This window comes from Fringilla coelebs, assembly GCF_963513975.1.
Source record: "Fringilla coelebs genome assembly, chromosome: 17".
NCBI classification, from domain to species: Eukaryota; Metazoa; Chordata; class Aves; order Passeriformes; family Fringillidae; genus Fringilla; species Fringilla coelebs.
The window spans coordinates 2,953,457-2,970,018 of record NC_140043.1 but is presented as its reverse complement, the minus strand read 5'-3'; the positions used below and the strand labels follow the sequence as shown (position 1 = coordinate 2,970,018).

At 60.5% G+C, this 16,562-nt stretch overlaps 1 protein-coding gene across 1 annotated transcript; it reads left to right on the top strand.

Annotated features, from left to right (window-relative positions):
- Positions 1-3,790: 3,790 nt before the first annotated feature.
- On the top strand, positions 3,791-11,453 carry CABP7 (calcium binding protein 7; the record flags this gene model as incomplete). The annotated part of the gene is made up of 5 exons (XM_084217233.1): positions 3,791-3,899; positions 8,412-8,555; positions 9,932-10,044; positions 11,050-11,203; positions 11,326-11,453. The coding sequence occupies 5 exons, from the start codon at positions 3,791-3,793 to the stop codon at positions 11,451-11,453; spliced, it is 648 nt and encodes a 215-aa protein (XP_084073359.1).
- Positions 11,454-16,562: the final 5,109 nt, after the last annotated feature.

Sequence of the window (16,562 nt, the reverse complement as noted above, 5' to 3'; positions counted from 1 at the left end):
CTCACACCATCCCACCTCATCCCAGCCCCATTTTCATCCCCATCCCATCCCTCAGGGCAGGAAGGAGCTCAGCACTCTCGGCCGGGCAGGCAGAGCCAGAAGGGCCCCTCAGCTGCCACCAGAGGGATAAACAAGGAGCAGATTAATTAAAGCTCAATCAGTGCCATCCCTGAGCCAGAGCCACTTCAGTCCTTTTCCTTTCCATCCCCTCAAACTCCTGGAAGAAGGAAGGATGTGATGTTGGGATGCGAACCCAGAGCGAGGGCCCTTGACAGATTGCTCTGAAGCGGCAAACAAACCACACAACACCAGGCCTGGATCGAGCTTCTCCAGCCTCATTAGTGGGATCAGCTAATTAGGAAAACAGCTGGGAGTGTTGGGAAAGTGCTGCTGTCTCCAGAGGGACAAAGGGACAGAGGTGGCACTGACCTGCTGGCAAGGCTGGCCCTGGCCCGGGGTGAGATAAAGGGGGAATTGTGGAGAGGAACATTCCCAACATCCCAGCGGCTGAAACCCCTGGGGCGCCGCTGCCTCCACCCCATCGTCCTCGGACTGAGCTCCGAGGAAAGCCCAGCGCTTCTCCCCGCAGAATCAGCGGGGGAATTCAGCGCAGGGACCTGGGGCCGAGCAGAGGGAGCCAGGACGGCTCGTCCCAGCCTTCATCCCGTGAGGAGGAAGAGAGCAGTGCGGCTGAGCTGGGCCCCGGCAAAGCTCGGGAGCGCTCCAGCGGGGATCCCTGATGAACAAAAACCCTTTCAGGGCTTCAAATGCAATTAAGCCACATAATTTTCCTCCCTCCTCCCCGCCCTGTGCCGCCTGCCCGCCCCCATCCCCATCCCCGGGGAGCGGGAGCCGGGAGCACCGGCGGCCCCGTCCCTGGGGAAGGCGGCTCCGCCTCGTCCCTGCCGCTGCACCGGGAGCTCCGCTGGGGATTGGAGGGGAAAAGCCCAGAAATTGGCCCTGTTATTCCTGCTGGGATTTGGGTGGTGACAAATTAATGAGTTTCCACCCCAGAGCCTCTGGAGAATTAATTGGGAGGGAGATTCGTTAACATCGAGGAGCAAATTGATCTGTTAAAAAAAAAAAAAAACGAAGGGAGGAGATTTTCAATCAGGCTTTGTATTTTGGGGGGGTTTTTCTCCCAAAAAGCCACTTGTTATTATCAGCACTTCCCCCTTCGAGTGCTGGGACCTCAGCTGCAGTATCTGACACTGGAGACTCCCTGTGGGGCACAGATCCACGTGCCCCAACCCCATCCCGAGCTCCAGGGGAAGAGGGAATTTCAGCAGAGTTGGAAAAATCCACCCCCAAGCCACGACTCCCCGGGAGGAACGACCCTGCCCTGGGAGCTGAGACCCCACAGCATCGGGAATTGCTCATCCCTGAAATCCCCTCTCCGGAGCGCGGCCGTGGTGGTTTCCTGCTGCCGGAGAAGGAAATTTCTCCCAGCTAAAAAATAGCTTAAAGGGGACCCCAGCTGGCTGAAGGCAAGGGCGGCTGCAGCGGCAGCGCGGCCGGGAGGCAGCGCTGGGCTCGGGGGAGCCGCGGGGCCGGGTCCTGATGCTCCGAGGGGATGGAGGGCTCCGCACAGGAGGCCGGAGCAGCCCGAAAATTCCCGGCAGCGGTGAATTGGATGAGGCTGAGCACGTGTCCGCCGCGACTGCAGGAGGCGAGGGGGGGCTTGGTGAAGCAGTTGTTGGAGCGGCAGGAATCCTGTTCCAAGATTTTTGGGGTTCTTGTGAAAGTGCCAAGATGAGAGGAACATCTAGAGCCTGTCCAGCTGCGCCTCAGTTTCCCCGTCGCTCTGACGCATCCTTGGTGGCCGGTGAGGACATGGGAGGTGCCAACTGTTCCACTTTTCTCTCTCCCACCCTGTTTCAGCTCTGGGAATCGCATCCCTCCGGCCCCCAGGCCCTTCCCTCCCACCGCGGCACCTCCAAATGTGCAGAGCAGGAGCCTTGGCTGCCTCCCTGTGCCACTGTCCCCACCTCCAGAGAGGCCACCCAAGCACAGGGGACACTGTCATCCCCCATCTCCCAGGGGGCCGGGGCTGCTGGGACAGCCATGCCCAGGGAAGGGCGACCGGGGGATTTGGGAGGGAAGGTGTGCCCGCTCCTGGGAGCATTCCTTGCCGTGTGCCTGAGCGCAGGGATGGCTCAGGGGTGGCACAGGGATGGCACAGGGATGGCTCAGGGGTGGCACAGGGATGGCACAGGGATGGCACAGGGACACGGATGCTGTGTGGACACTGCACGGTGGGGACCTGCCCTGGTGCAGGAGCCCAGCTGTGATTAATCAATGTCCAAGTGAGAAATATGGTGAAAAATGTGACCAAGGCTGGGGGCAAGCAGGAGATGGCTGGAACAGGTGACAAGGATGGAGGGCTTTGCTCCTGGCCCCGCTTCCTGCCTCTTCCAGGGCTCATTTTTTCCCTGCCGTGGGAGAAGGAGGTCTGGCCGTGGGGTCCCTGTCACCCACAGCACCCCGGGGACCTCGGGGTGATGGCTGGCCCAGGGTGGCACGTGCAGGAGCTTTGGGGTGGTGGCAGCCTGGGGTGCCGGGTGTGGGGACACAGGGGTGACAAGTGCCCGGGCACGGGGTGCCACGTGCAGGGACCTGGGGGTGACGACAGTCTGGGTTTGGGTGCCACATGCAGGTGATGGCCTCTTGGGATGGTGACAGCCCCGGATGCCTGCAGGGACCCTGGGACGGTGACTGCCCCACGGACAGGGTGCCATGTGCAGGGACCCGGAGGCGGTGGCAGCCCGGGGTGCCGTGTGCCGGGACCTCGGGGTGACAACTCCCTGGGCACGGCGTGCTGCGTGTGGGGACCCCGGGGTGACACCTGCCGGGACAGGGGGTGCCACAGGGACCCCCAGCCCTGCCTGCCGACCGCCAGTCCCCCCCGAGCACCCCCCGCGGTACCAGCATCTCCCACTCCCCCTCCCTGCGGCCCGGGACGCTCCCCCTCACTGCCGCACTGCCCCCCCTCGCCGCCCCCCCGGGGGGAGGCCCCACCTCCCCCCCGCCCCCAGCCCCATTTCCCGGGCGGGACCGTTCAAAACCCGCCCGGCGCCGCCGCTCCCCGGATTCCGCCGCCGCTTCCAGGGGCCGGGGCCGAGGATGCTCCGGCTGCCGGCGGCGGCGGGGGGGCGGCGGGTGCGCGGCGGGGGCTGAACCGCGGCGGCAGCGAGCCCCGGCCTGCCCGGGACACTTGGCGGGGAGGAAGAAGAGGAGGAGGAGGAGGGAGGAGGAAGACGAAGAGGCCGCCTTCAGCCTCGGCCCCGCCATGCCGGGCCCCACCGGGGAGCGTGGCCCGGTGGCAGCGGCTCCCCGGGGGCTGTGAGCGGCCCGGGGCCGGCGGAAGGGGGGCCCCGGGAGGAGGTGGGGGGGCTCCGGGCGGAGGGGGGGCTCCGAGCGGCATGGCCAGCCCCGTCCCCCCCGCCGCCGCCGCTCGCACCGGGATTTAACCGGGGCTTGGATGCTTTCACCTCCCGTTTCCACTTCGGGAGGGCATGTGCGCGGGGGAAGCGGGCCGCCCCCAGCGGAGCCCCCCCGCGCCCTGACTCCACGGTGAGGGGCTCGGCCGCCAGCCCCGTCCCGCCGCCGGCCCCGGAGGACGGGGAGCGCCCGCCCGCCCGCCCCGGCCCCCCCTGGCCGGTGGGTACCGGGCAGGGGGCGGCGGGTACCGGCAACTTGTGTTTAGCGTCCGGCGCTACCGACCGGGGGGAGCCCCCCCTCTACCCGACGAGATTTGGGTTTAAACTTTGGGTTTTGGGGAGCCCCGAAGATGCCTTTCCACCCGGTGACGGCGGCGTTGATGTACCGGGGGATCTACACCGTCCCCAACATCCTCGCCGAGCAGCGCCCCGTGGAGATCCCCGAGGATGAGCTGGAGGGTGAGCGGGCTCGGGGGGCTGCGGGGGCTGCCTGGGGATCAGGGGGGATGAGGGGGACATCCCACGGGGCTGCGGGGGGAGGAGGTTTGGGGGGCCGGGAAGTCCATCCCGTGGGATGCGGCTGTGCGGGAGTCGGGGTGCGCGTTCCCCCGGCGCCGTGGGGAGGCTGAGGGCGAGCGGGATGCGGATGGATGGAGAAGGAGGAGGAGGAGGAGAAGGAGGAGGGGAAGGAGGAAAGCTGAAGCGGGGAGGAGGCGTGCGGGGGTCCCGGGCCCCCGGTTGTGGCAATATGACACAGCAGGGACCGGCGATAGTGGCGGGGGGCCGGTTTCCCCTCCGCGGCGCGGCGGGGTCACCCCCTCCCCGCTGTCATAATATGACAGTGGCTGGTGGCGCGGGGGACCCGAGGGGCGGCTGTCACCCGTGCCACCCCGCGGGTCGCGGCAGCTCCACGCAGTCCCGGTGTCACCGGACTCCGGCCGGGAGGAGCGGCCGGCGGGGCTCTGCCCACCCGTGCGATGAGAGGGGCCGAGCTCAGCTCGCTGCCACCAGAACGGCTTTTTCCACCCCAAAAGTTTGCCGGGGCGGCAGGACGGGCACTGGCGGTGCCCGGCTTTGGGGTGTCCCTGGGGAACCCGGGGGAAAGGGGTGCAGCACCCCCGACTCCAGACCCGGCACCGGGGGGGAAACTGAGGCACGGGGGGTGACCACACCATGTCCTCACTCTGCGTGGGGAGAGCACCCTTGGCCCAGCCCCAAGGGAGTCCTCGGCATCCCCGTGGGGAAACTGAGGCAGGGAGCCACAGGGCTGGGGGTGAGGAGAACCCCAAAATGCATTTGTGAGCCCCGAGCAGGTGCTTACCTTGCGTGCAAGGGCTGTGTGAGTGTGAGTGTGAGTGTGAGTGTGAGTGTGAGTGTGTGAGTGTGTGTGTGAGTGCAGCTCTGCAGGGTGTGCGTGTGCTCTGACGTGCCTGTCACAGCCTCACTGCAGGGGCTGTGTGTGTGTGCACAGGCATGGCACACCCCCTGCACACCGTGCTGCGGGCGTGCTCACACCTCTGCGTGCTCACACATCTGCGTGCTCACACATCTGTACGGTCACACATCTGTACGGTCACACATCTGTACGGTCACACCTCTGTACGGTCACACATCTGTATGCACATGCACAGCCTCGCTGCAGGGTGGCTCCGTGTGCGTGGCTGTGCCAGTGTCACAGTGTGCGTGGCTGTGCCAGTGTCACTGTGTGCATGGCTGTGGCTGTGCCAGTGTCACTCTGTATGTGGCTGTGCCAGTGTCACTGTGTGCGTGGTTGTGCCAGTGTCACAGTGTGCGTGGCAGTGCCAGTGTCACTGTGTGCGTGGCTGTGGCAGTCTCTGTGGCTGGGCCCGTGTTTGTGTCACTGCAGCACGTGTGTGTGCCCATGCACAGCCCGGCTGCAGGAGGTGTTTGTGTGAGTGTGCACACACAGCGGCACAGCAGGACAGGCTCGTACGCACAGCCCTGCTGCAGAGGGTGTTTGTGTGCCTGTGCACGGGCACAGCATCACTGCAACGTGCTGGTGTGTGTGTGTGTGTGTGTGTGTGTGTGTGTGCAAACACCAGCACAGCTGTGCTGCAATGGGGCTGTGTCTGTGTGCATGCACAAGTGCAGCTGTGCACGGTGTTGGTGTGTCTGTGTGCACAAGCGCAGCATTGATGTGGTTGTGCAGGTCCATGCGTGTGTGCACGCGCAAGTGCAGCACCACTGCAAGGGGGTGTGGGCGTGCAGGCACAGGCGTGTCACTGCAGGGGGGCTGTGTGTGTCTGGGTGTGTGTACATGCACAAATGCAGCTGTGCTGGGTGTTGGTGTGTGCACACACAGGTGCAGCACCACTGCATTATGGTTGTGCACGTCTGTGTGTGCACAAGTGCAGCACCACTGCAAGGGAAGTGTGTGCACATGCACCAGTACCTCAGCGCAAGGTGTTTGTGTGTTTGTGCACACACACACGTGCATCTGGGCCAGGTGTTGGGGTGTGCATGCACAGGTACAGCATCACTGTGAGGTGTTGGGGTGTGCATGCACAGGTACAGCATCACTGTGAGGTGTTGGGGTGTGCACAGACAGGTACAGCATCACTGTGAGGTGTTGGGGTGTGCATGCACAGGTACAGCGTCACTGCCAGGTGTTGGGGTGTGCACAAACAGGCACAGCATCACTGCCAGGTGTTGGGGTGTGCATGCACAGCCACAGGCATCACTGTGAAGTGTTGGGGTGTGCACAGACAAGCACAGCATCACTGTGAGGTGATGGGGTGTTCATGCACAGGTACAGGATGCCTGCCAGGTGTTGGGGTGTGCATGCACAGGTACAGCATCACTGCCAGGTGTTGGGGTGTGCTGCATCCATGCACATGCACATCCCTGCACGGGGCTGTGAGTACATGTGTGTGTGTGTGTGTGTGTGTGTGTGCACAAGCACACCACCCCAAGGTGCTGGGGTGTGTTTGCACACTCACACACATCACTGCAATGTGTGTGTGCACACAGGTACAGCAGGACTGTGACGTGGTTCTGACTGTGTTCCTGTGTGCGCACACAGTGTCAGTGCAAGGGGTGTGTGTGTGTTTGTGTTTGTGTGTGTTTATGTGTGTGTTTGTGTGTTTGTTTGTGTGTGTGTTTGCACACCTGGACACATCCCTGCAAGGCATTGGTGTGTGACACCGGTACAGCATCACCATAAGGAATGTGTGTGTGTTTGTGTGTGTGTTTGTGTGTTTATGTGTGTGTGTTTATGTGTGTTTATGTGTGTGTGTGTGTGTGTGTGTGTGTGTTTATGTGTGTGTTTGTGTGTGCACAGGTCTGGTGTCACTGCCAGGGGTGTCCCAGCCTCGCTGCAGTGGGGTACGTGTGAGTCCTGCAGCTGTCTGTCCGTGTGTGTCTGTGTCCGTGTGTCTGTCTGTGTGTCTGTCTGTGTCTGTGTGTGCTCACACCCCTCCGTGGTGTCCATGTGCCCACTCCCCGTGTCCCTGGGCTGTTGTCCCAGTTCACCCAGTCCCCGGGGTCCCAGTGTGGTGTCCCCCCCTCCCTCAGCACCCACCTGTGGCAGCAGGGACTGATGGCACTGCTGGGAGCCCCAGGGGGACCCCACAAGGTGCCAGACACCCACGGGCTGCCACCTCCTCCTGTCCCCCTGGCTTGGGGACACCGGTGACATCCTGACACAGCTTCACACTGGGGCTGAGCAGACTCAGGGCGGGGGGTGCTCAGTGGGGAGCAAGGACTCCACTCTGGCCACTGTCAGGACATGTCCTTGCTTGTCCCCCAACACCCTGAGCCATCTGATGAGGAGCCACCTTGGAGCTCTTTGGGATGAGCATCCTTGAAGAATGAATTTTGGAGGTGCCTGGAGTGTAGAGAGGCCCCCCAGGAGCACAGGGAGAAGCTGGAGGATCTCCCTGCCCAGGCAGGGACACTGGCCATGGAGAAGCTCAGACTGACAGGCCAAAATCCCACAAAACTCTCCCAAAACACCTTGAAGACATCACTGATGTGACTCCATCCAGGCAGGGACGTTCCCAAGCACTTGGGATCAGTACTGCCACCCAATATGGGTTTTTTCCCCCCAAACCCAAATTTCACAGCCCATTTCTCCTTCTTGGATCCTCCAGCACGAATCCCCTTGGCAGCCACACGGAGAAGGAAGAGGCACCAACGTCCTGGCCTGGCTTCCCACTGTCCCCCAGCACAAATTCCCTGGTCCTTCTTTTCCATCAGCCTGGTCCTGGCTTCGCACATCAGGTGGCATCAAAAAGCCAGAAACTGCCCCAAAAATGAGCAGAGTCCCGAGGGCAGCAGGAAGTGGGGTGGAGTCAAGGGACTCAGGCCATGCCTCAGTTTCCCTGAAGCATCTCCCTGCCACCCTGCAGGGATCTTCCCCCACATCCCAGGGGTTCCTTTTGAGAAACCCCCAAAGCTCCCACATCTTCCATCCTCCTCTGCACCAGACAGGGCTGAACGCTGCAGCAATTTCGTCAAGGTTTAGGATTTTTTTGGGGGGGTGAAGTGTGGCACAGCTCCAGCACAGCTCCAGCACCACCCATTGCCCCCAGGATGGGGGCACAGACCCACCCTAACACCACGGCATGGGGCACAATCCCACCCCGAGACCCCGGCATGGGGCCAGTCCCCAGCCCCCACGGATCCTCAGGAACGCTCCCGGCTGGATGCGGCAGCACCGTGGGGATGCCCCCGCGGCAGTGCCCACCTGGTGGCAGCCCAGGCTCAGGCACACCCAGGGATGCGGTTTTAGGGCAGAATGCCGCGGTTTCGGCTGCGGCAGTAGCAAGGGCAGGGTGGGTGCGGCGAGCGGGTGACGGGAATTGGGGCAAATATTTGGGGTCTGTCGGGCAGGTGGGACCCTGCTGGGGGGGCTCCGCGCTGGCCGGGGGGGGCAGGTGGGACCCCCGCAGGGTTCTGTGGGTGCTGGAGCGGGAAGCTCAGCCGGACTCATTCCTGCTCCCCCCACAGAGATCCGGGAAGCCTTCAAGGTGTTCGACCGCGATGGCAACGGGTTCATCTCCAAGCAGGAGCTGGGCACGGCCATGCGCTCCCTGGGGTACATGCCCAACGAGGTGGAGCTGGAGGTCATCATCCAGCGTCTCGACATGGACGGTAGGACCCCCACAACCCGGGATGGGGTCAGGGACGGCACCCCCAGCTGGGTGAAACACAGAATTCTCCCATATTTCCACCCCGCATGCTGGACAGGACATGGGACGAGCCTGACACAGGCTATGCCTCCCGCTGGAGCCTCCCCCTCATCCATCATCATCATCATCATCATCATCATCATCATCATCATCATCATCATCATCATCATCATTGCCACTGCAGCTTTGTTTGGGATGATTTACTGATCCTGGATGTTTCTGGGATCGCTAAACCTGCTGGGACCGCGCTGCCGAGGCTGGACCCTGCACCCTGGGTCGTGTCCTCAGCACCCATCACCCATCACCCTCCAGCACTTGCTGCCACTGTGACCCTGTCCCCACCCCTCCCTCGCCCACAGGGACCTGAACGAGCTCCTTAATTTATTGCTTTTCCTTTTTTCCCCATTTAAAAGCCTTTCCGGCAGCGCTGCCAAGGCGCCGCTCCCCTCATTACTCATCGTTAGTGCTGCCCTGACAGCCCCATGCCAGCGTCCCCCACTGCCAGGGGACACGGCCAGAACAGCCACCAGGCACCCCCAGGGTCACAGCCACCCCCCAGGGTCACAGCCACCACTGGGGTCCCTGCTGGAATTGGGGTCCCAGCTGGAATTCAGGGTCCAACTGTTGTTCAGAGTCCTGGACAGTGCTGGGCTTCCCCAACCAGTACTGGGGGCTCCAGGTGACACTGGGTGTCCCCAGCTCCCAGTGGAAGGGGGTCCAAATGGCATTGGGGGTCTCCAGATGTTGTTTGAGGTCCCCAGCAAACACTGGGGGTCCCTACCTGGCAGTGAGAGTCCCAGCCAGCACTGGGGACCCCACCCATCCCAGCTATTGTTGCCATCCCAGCTATTGTTGCCATCCCAGCTGTTGTTGAAGACATCAAACTTTGTTGGAGGTCCCCACGCAGTGTTGGAGTCCCTGGTTGGTTTTGGGGGTCCTCAGCCAACATTTGTGGTCCCCAGTTAGCCCTGGGAGGCCTCCAGATGGCATTGAGGTCCCAGATGGAACTGGAGTCCAGCTCATGTTCATGTCCTGGATGATGTTTGGTTTCCCCAGCCAGCACTGGCGTCCCAGGTCACATTCTGGGGGGACTAGACGGTATTAGGGTGTCCCCAGTTGGCCCAGGAGTCCTGGCTGGCTCTGGGGACCCCATCCAATGCTGGGCATCCTGGCCAAAGTTGGAAGTTGCCTAAATTTGCTGCAGGTTCCCAGCTGATCTTGGGGTCCTCAACTGGTTTTGGGAATCTGTGACCACCCATGGGGCTCCTTCTGGGAGGGGCAGTGTCCCATGTGCCCCATGGCCTGGCAGGGGGTGACAGCCAGCCCTGTGTCCCACAGGTGACGGGCAGGTGGACTTTGAGGAGTTTGTGACATTGCTGGGGCCCAAGCTCTCCACCTCGGGCATCCCAGAGAAGTTCCACGGCACTGACTTCGACACCGTCTTCTGGAAGGTAGGGACACCCCCATGGGATGGCAGGGACACCCCCACAGGATTGCAGGGACACCCCTGTCCCCCATGGGATGGCAGGGACACCCCTGGCCCCCATGGGAAAGCAGGGACACCCCTGTCCCCCATGGGAAGGCAGGGACACCCCCACGGGATGGTAGGGACACCCCTGGTCCCCATGGGAAAGCAGGGACACCCCTGTCCCCCATGGGAAGGCAGGGACACCCCCATCCCCTCCTGGAGCATCACCCCAGACCTGCAGCAGGGAGGGCTCAGGGTCAGGGCCAAGGTTGGGTTGGGGATCAGAGACAGGATGAGAGTCAAAGCTGGAATTGGGCTTGGGCTGAAGGTGAAAGTCAGGCTCTGGGTCAAGAATGAGGTTAGGGTAGGTTTAAGTGTCAGGATTAGGTTTAAGATTAGGATTAGGGTCAAGCTCAGGCTCAGGCTCCAATTTAGGGTTAGTATAAACCTTGGGGTCAGGGTCAGCACTGGTTCAAGGGTTGGGGTTAGGGCTAGGTTTAGGATCAGGGTTCAGGATGGAGTCAGGGTTAGGATGAGGGTTGGGATCAGGTTTAATGGTGGGACCAGGGTCAGGACTGGGGTCAGGAATAGGTTCAGGGTCAGGATTGACATCAAGGTCAGGACTGGGGTCAGGAACAGGTTCAGGGTCAGGATTGACATCAAGGTCAGGACTGGGGTCAGGAACAGGTTCAGGGTCAGGATTGACATCAAGGTCAGGACCGGGGTCAGGGTCAGGATCAGGATGAGGTTCAGGATCAGTGTCAGGGTGCACCCCCTGAGCTCCTGTGCCCCTGTCACGAACAGGCCACATTTGGTGCCACACCCTCTGTGTGCTCCTGGCTCTGTGGGGGTTCACCAGGACACCAGGCCTTTCCCAGACAATTCCAGAGTTATCCACCCAAACTGCCACATCCAAAGGTTCTGGGGGACACTGGAGCCCCCTGTGCTGCCGGCCACGGGGTCACCCCGAGCCCCCCGGTCCCCTCAGTGTGACATGCAGAAGCTGACGGTGGACGAGCTGAAGCGGCTGCTGTACGACACCTTCTGCGAGCACCTGTCCATGAAGGACATCGAGAACATCATCATGACGGAGGAGGAGAGCCACATGGGCACGGCCGAGGAGTGCCCCGTCGACGTGGAGAGTGAGTGCCGGGCACCGGGAACGCCAAAAGCCGCGGGAATGCCAAACCCCCCGCAGGGATAGCCTTAGCTCCAGGAGAGTGTATTTGGGATTGGGGTAACGCGCTGTTTGTCCCACCCCCAGCCTGCTCCAGCCAGCAGATCCGCCAGACCTGCGTGCGGAAGAGCCTCATCTGCGCCTTCGCCATCGCCTTCATCATCAGCGTGATGCTCATCGCCGCCAACCAGGTGCTGCGCAGCGGGATGAAGTAACGGGGCGCCCCCGCCGCCGGGACCCGCAGCGACAGCGAGGAGGAGACACCTATAAATATCTATAAATATCTCTATGTACATCCATCTGTGGCCCAGAGACGTGACCCCCCCCCGGGCGGGGGGCAGCCGAGGGGACAGAGCCGCGCCGGGGCCCCGCCGCGCCGGGCGCCGCCGTCGCTGCTGTTGGCAGAGCACGGAGACTTTGGTACCGACACCGACACACCGACACACCGACCCCCCTCGCCAGACAAAATCCGACCCGTGAGTGCATGTGACGTGCATGGAGCCCCGTGAGCCCCCTCCCCGCGCCGGGCCGGCGGCCCCTCCCGCGGCGGATCCCGTCGGATTCTCCGATCTAGCGTTAGAGCTCATATTTAGGATAAACCAAATCATCCCCTAAGCAATACACGCGCCTGAGATGGTTCCTAGAGCCGGGAGCGTTTGCATGGACTTGGCTGCCAAGGGCTGGATTCCACCCCCACCCCAGAGCCCCTCCCTGTCCCCGTGCCGTGCCTCGGTTTCCCCACCTGCCCGGTGCGGGGACATTCCTGACCTCCTGCTTGATGCACTTTGAGCCGACCCCCCCTGGGAAGAGCCGGAGCGACCCCGAGGCCGGGGAGCCCCGCACGCCCCGGAACCCCCAGCCTGTATGTAGCACCCACCTGGGCACGGACTGGTTTGGATCTGGGGCCGTTTCTCATTCTTTGGAGTTTTTGGGGTTTTTGGGGTGGTGTTTTTGGTTTTAGTTTGAGTTTTTGGGGTTTTTTTTTGTTGTTGTTCTGTTTTTGTTTTTTTTTTTTTGTTCTTCCTGGTTGGTTGTTTCCGATCTGAAATAAAACTGGGATTTCTGAAGCGCTCTGGGCTGTGGGGGCTCCTGGAGATGCTGGGGTGGAGGGCAATGGGGTGGGGCCCTGGGAGCACCCGTGGATGCTGCTGAGTCCTCCTGGAATGGGACGTGGGCACTGGTTTGGGGGGCTGTGACCCCCAGACTCTGGGGGCTGGAGCATCCCCAAACTTTGGGGCAGTGGGACCTGGCTCCTTCCCCCACCCCACTCCAGCTGTGGATCCTGCTACAGGTCCTGCCTCTTCCCATGGATCCCAGTGGTTTTATCCCCCTCTCCACATCTCATGCCCTGATATTTCATGTTTGGTTTGATGAATGTTTCACTTCCCTTCGCCTTAATGGGGAGGATGCTCAGCCCAAGCCCCTTCCCAGAAGTGCTTTCATCTAGATTAACAGTAATTCCAGCAGGAACCAGGATCTGTCTGGGGTGCTCAGAGAGGCTCCACAGGGTCACAATTCCTGGGCCAAGCTGGGGATCCTGTCCCAAGGGTGGTGGCAGGGAGCACCCTGTTACTCCTGATTTACACCTCTGGGGCCTGCCCCCAGTGTGAGCCCTCCAGGCTGAGGAACATGGGGAATCTCAGGGCCTCACGTCTGTGTGCACTGTGGGAGCCCATTCCCACCTAATGGATCACCCTTCCCGAGCCCCCAGCGATGCATTTTTAATGGCAAAGAGATTAAAGGGATAAATAAAAACAGGGGAAGTGGGGCTGGGGAGAGTCAGGCAAAGCTGCTGCTCCCCTATTATGGGGCACATCCCACTGGGAGCGGCGCTGGAGGAGCCCATCCCAGGACACTGGGGCTGGGACATCCCCACCTTCACCTCCCTGGTGCTCCCGTGGGGAAAACTCATTTCCCTGCACCAGCATGGCAATTCCCATCCCGCAGCACCACAGGGGGACACCCCATTTTTGGGATGCCAGGAGGGAATTGGTGGTGTTTTATTGATTTGGGGTTTGGGTGGGGCCTTTTTTGATCTTCTCTAATTTATCAAACAAATTGAAGCGAACGTCCAAATGAGAAATGGAAATGGGAAGTGCTCCACGGCAATGAAATCACTCCGGCTGCCTCGCAAAGTGCGGGAGGCTCCGCATCCGTAATGAAATTTCATCCATCTCCCGCAGAAAGTTTGGATTTTTTATGGACTGGCATTTCCTAATGAGCCACGTGGCCTCAGAGACATGTGTGTATATATATATATATATATATATATATATTTATTTTTAACCAGGTCTATTATAGACACTGTGAATAAACATAAGAGAAGAAGAAAAGAAAAAAGGACAATTTAATTTGCCAGAAAATACAATAATGTAAAAGAAAAAAATTAGATAAAAGGAATAACGCCATCTCCCAAGCTCAGCGTTTCAAAGCTGCTCAATTAATTTTAATGGGAATAGGCAGAACGGATTTCTTGGGGCAGGTTTGGAATGGCAGCTCCCGATCCCGGAGCAGGCGGGATGCCGGAGCGGGCGGGATGCCGGAGCCGGGTCCCAGCCGCGTCCCTGCTCTGCCGCAGAGGCGACGGATCACTGCAGCTGCTGCAACAGAGATGCTCCGGGATAATTCAATTAAGGGACCGCCAGGAAAGGCAAAAACAAAGGGAATGTGCCTGGAGCAGGACTCTGCATGGGTTCTGTGGACATGGGAACAACGGAGCAAAAGTGGAAGCAACCCCACCGGGGGTTGCAAGGCAGAGGTTCCACAGCTCTGGGAAGTGTTTGGGACAGGAAGGGAAGAAGTTGGAAATGGTTGTTTCTCTCTCTTGGGCTGCAAGAAATGTGGGATGGGCTCAGCTCCACCCCTGTCTCAGTCCCAATCCCATCCCTGTCCTTATTCCAATCTCTGTCTCCATTGCCAATGCCATCCTTATTTCCACTACTCTCTCTCTCTGTCCCTTTCCCCTCTTCCCATCCCCACTGCTGTCCCATCCTCATCCCATCTCTATCCCCATCTCCTCCTCATCCCTGTCCCATCCCCATCCCTGACCGCTCCCCATCCCCATTCCCTTGCTTACTTCCATCCCTGCCCCTCTCCCCTCCTCCAACCCCCATCCTTGATCCTATCTCTACCCCCATTCCAATCCTTTTGTCCATGCCTCTCTCTGTCCTGTCCTCACCCCAGTCCACATGCTGTCCCCATTCCCACTCCTGTTCCTGTCCCCCTCTCCCAGCAAGAGCTGCCAGAGGACACGGGCAGAGCCCAGCGGGGCTGCGCTTGGCAGGGGCCCAGCAGCCGCTCATTTCCCTAAAAGCTTCCCGATAAATTACTCCAGCTCTTGCTCCAGCAAAGGCACTTTGGCTCGGGCTTCACTATTGGGCAGCAGCTCCTCACCCCCACCCCGGGGACAGTGAGTCCATCCCTGCAGCATCCCTTGGGATCGGGTACCAGCCATCCCTATGGGAAGGAGCCACAGCCCCGTCCTGCTTTGGTGTCCTCCTCCTGCAGCCTTTTCCTATGGATGAGCCCACAGTGGCTGTGTCCCACCCCGGTGATCCATGGCATTGTCACCTCCTGCCACTGCTGTAACACACACCCCACACACCCTGCAATTCCCAGCCTCCTCCCCCACCCTAGGAATTATGAGCTCCATGAATCCACATCCTGTGGGTGATGCCAGGCTCTGCCCGTCAGCCACACATCCTGCAGTTTTTGTGGGAAAACCCCAGCTTTAATGAATCCCCCTTGGCAGCCCCTCTCACCTCCCCCTGGACAGGCTGGAGCTCAGCAGGGAATGCTCCTGCTCTTGCCTTTCAGCCTTTATTGGGAATTTCTGCTTCCAGAGCAGCTCACCTCCTCGGGAGCAAGGAAAGGCTGTGGCTGTTGTGTTCTACACTGGAATTTTCATTTACAGTTGGGTTCCAGAGCTTGCCCGGAGAACTCTATCTAATTTAAGCTGGATCTGGGGAGCCCTGAAGTTTGGAAGTGTTGGGTAAAACAACCCCTCCTGGATCAGCTGGAAAACCCACCAGGACTGGAGCACACGGAGCAGGGACAGGCCTGGGGGCTGATCGAAGCACAGCTCCAATCAACACAGGGAAAGATTTGGATATTGACTGGGGAAAAAAATCCATGGAAGGGACTGGAGTGGGAGTTCCTTGATCTGCTGGTGCTGGACACCACTTGGAAGGCATCCAGGAGCATGTCCTGGCTGCCACCAGCAGAGCAGCCACTGTTTCCCCCCAGTCAGTGGAGCCCCTCAACATTCCCCAGGACTCTTTCTCTGTGCCAGGCTGGGGCACAGGGATGCACATCAAAGCTTGGAGAGAGCAGGCCCAGATCCCACTCTGGAGCATCCCACAGCCCCTAGAGGGTCCCTACTTCCCATTTCCTTGGGGGCAGGGTTCCATTGCTCCAGGGCCTCCCATCCATTCCCAAAGAGGAGCCACCTGGGTGCTCTTATTAATCCACCTGTCCTGCAGGTGGAAGTGAGGACAGGACACGAGGCTGATCCTGCATCCTCCGAGCCTAAGCCCAGGGCTCCTGCCTGGAAGGATAAAAACATTCTCTAGTTGGACCTAAAACTCATCCAGGCTGCAGCCAAGGCTGTTTCCAAGCTGCTGTCACATCCAGTCCCTGCTCCTGTCAGAGCCACGTCCCAGGATGGGGCTGACGCTCCTGTGACAATTTGCCATTACATCCTGAGAAGGGAGCCCTGCCCTGCTGGAGTGATCCAGGCAGGATTTGGCCACAGGCAGCTGGCTCCTGCCCGTGCTCTTCATGAATCTGGACCCATCACCTCCCTGCCCAGCCAAACCTGGAATGCTCTGGCAGTGGGCACAGCCCTCCTGGACAAACCCTCTGCCAGAGCTGCCTGCCGGGATGCTGCTGGACAGGATCCCCCCTTGCCCCCAGAGCTGCAGCACCCTGCTCCCTTCCTGAGACAGCCAAGGGCCTCCCTCACCCCAGGCTTTAGCAGCAAGGAGAGATGACCCAAACTCTCCCTGTGGAGAAACCTCAGGATATTTCCCCTCCTTGCACCCCACCTGCAGCACAGCAGGAGCAGGGCTGAGGGGAGCTCCCCAGGCTCTCCATTGGGAGCTCCAGCACCTGGACCCAGGCAGGGTCACACCCTGAATTTATCAGGAACAAACACGGTACCAACAACCGAGGAAATGAAACACCAGTTCTAAAAGCCTGGGTCCTTCTCCAGCCTGCATGGAGCTGGAGTGAGAGCAGGCAGAGCAGGCAGCAGTGATCTGAGGGCATGGATCCCAGCCAGGAAATGGGGAATGTCGGCTCCAGGTGACAACAGACAGCCCCTG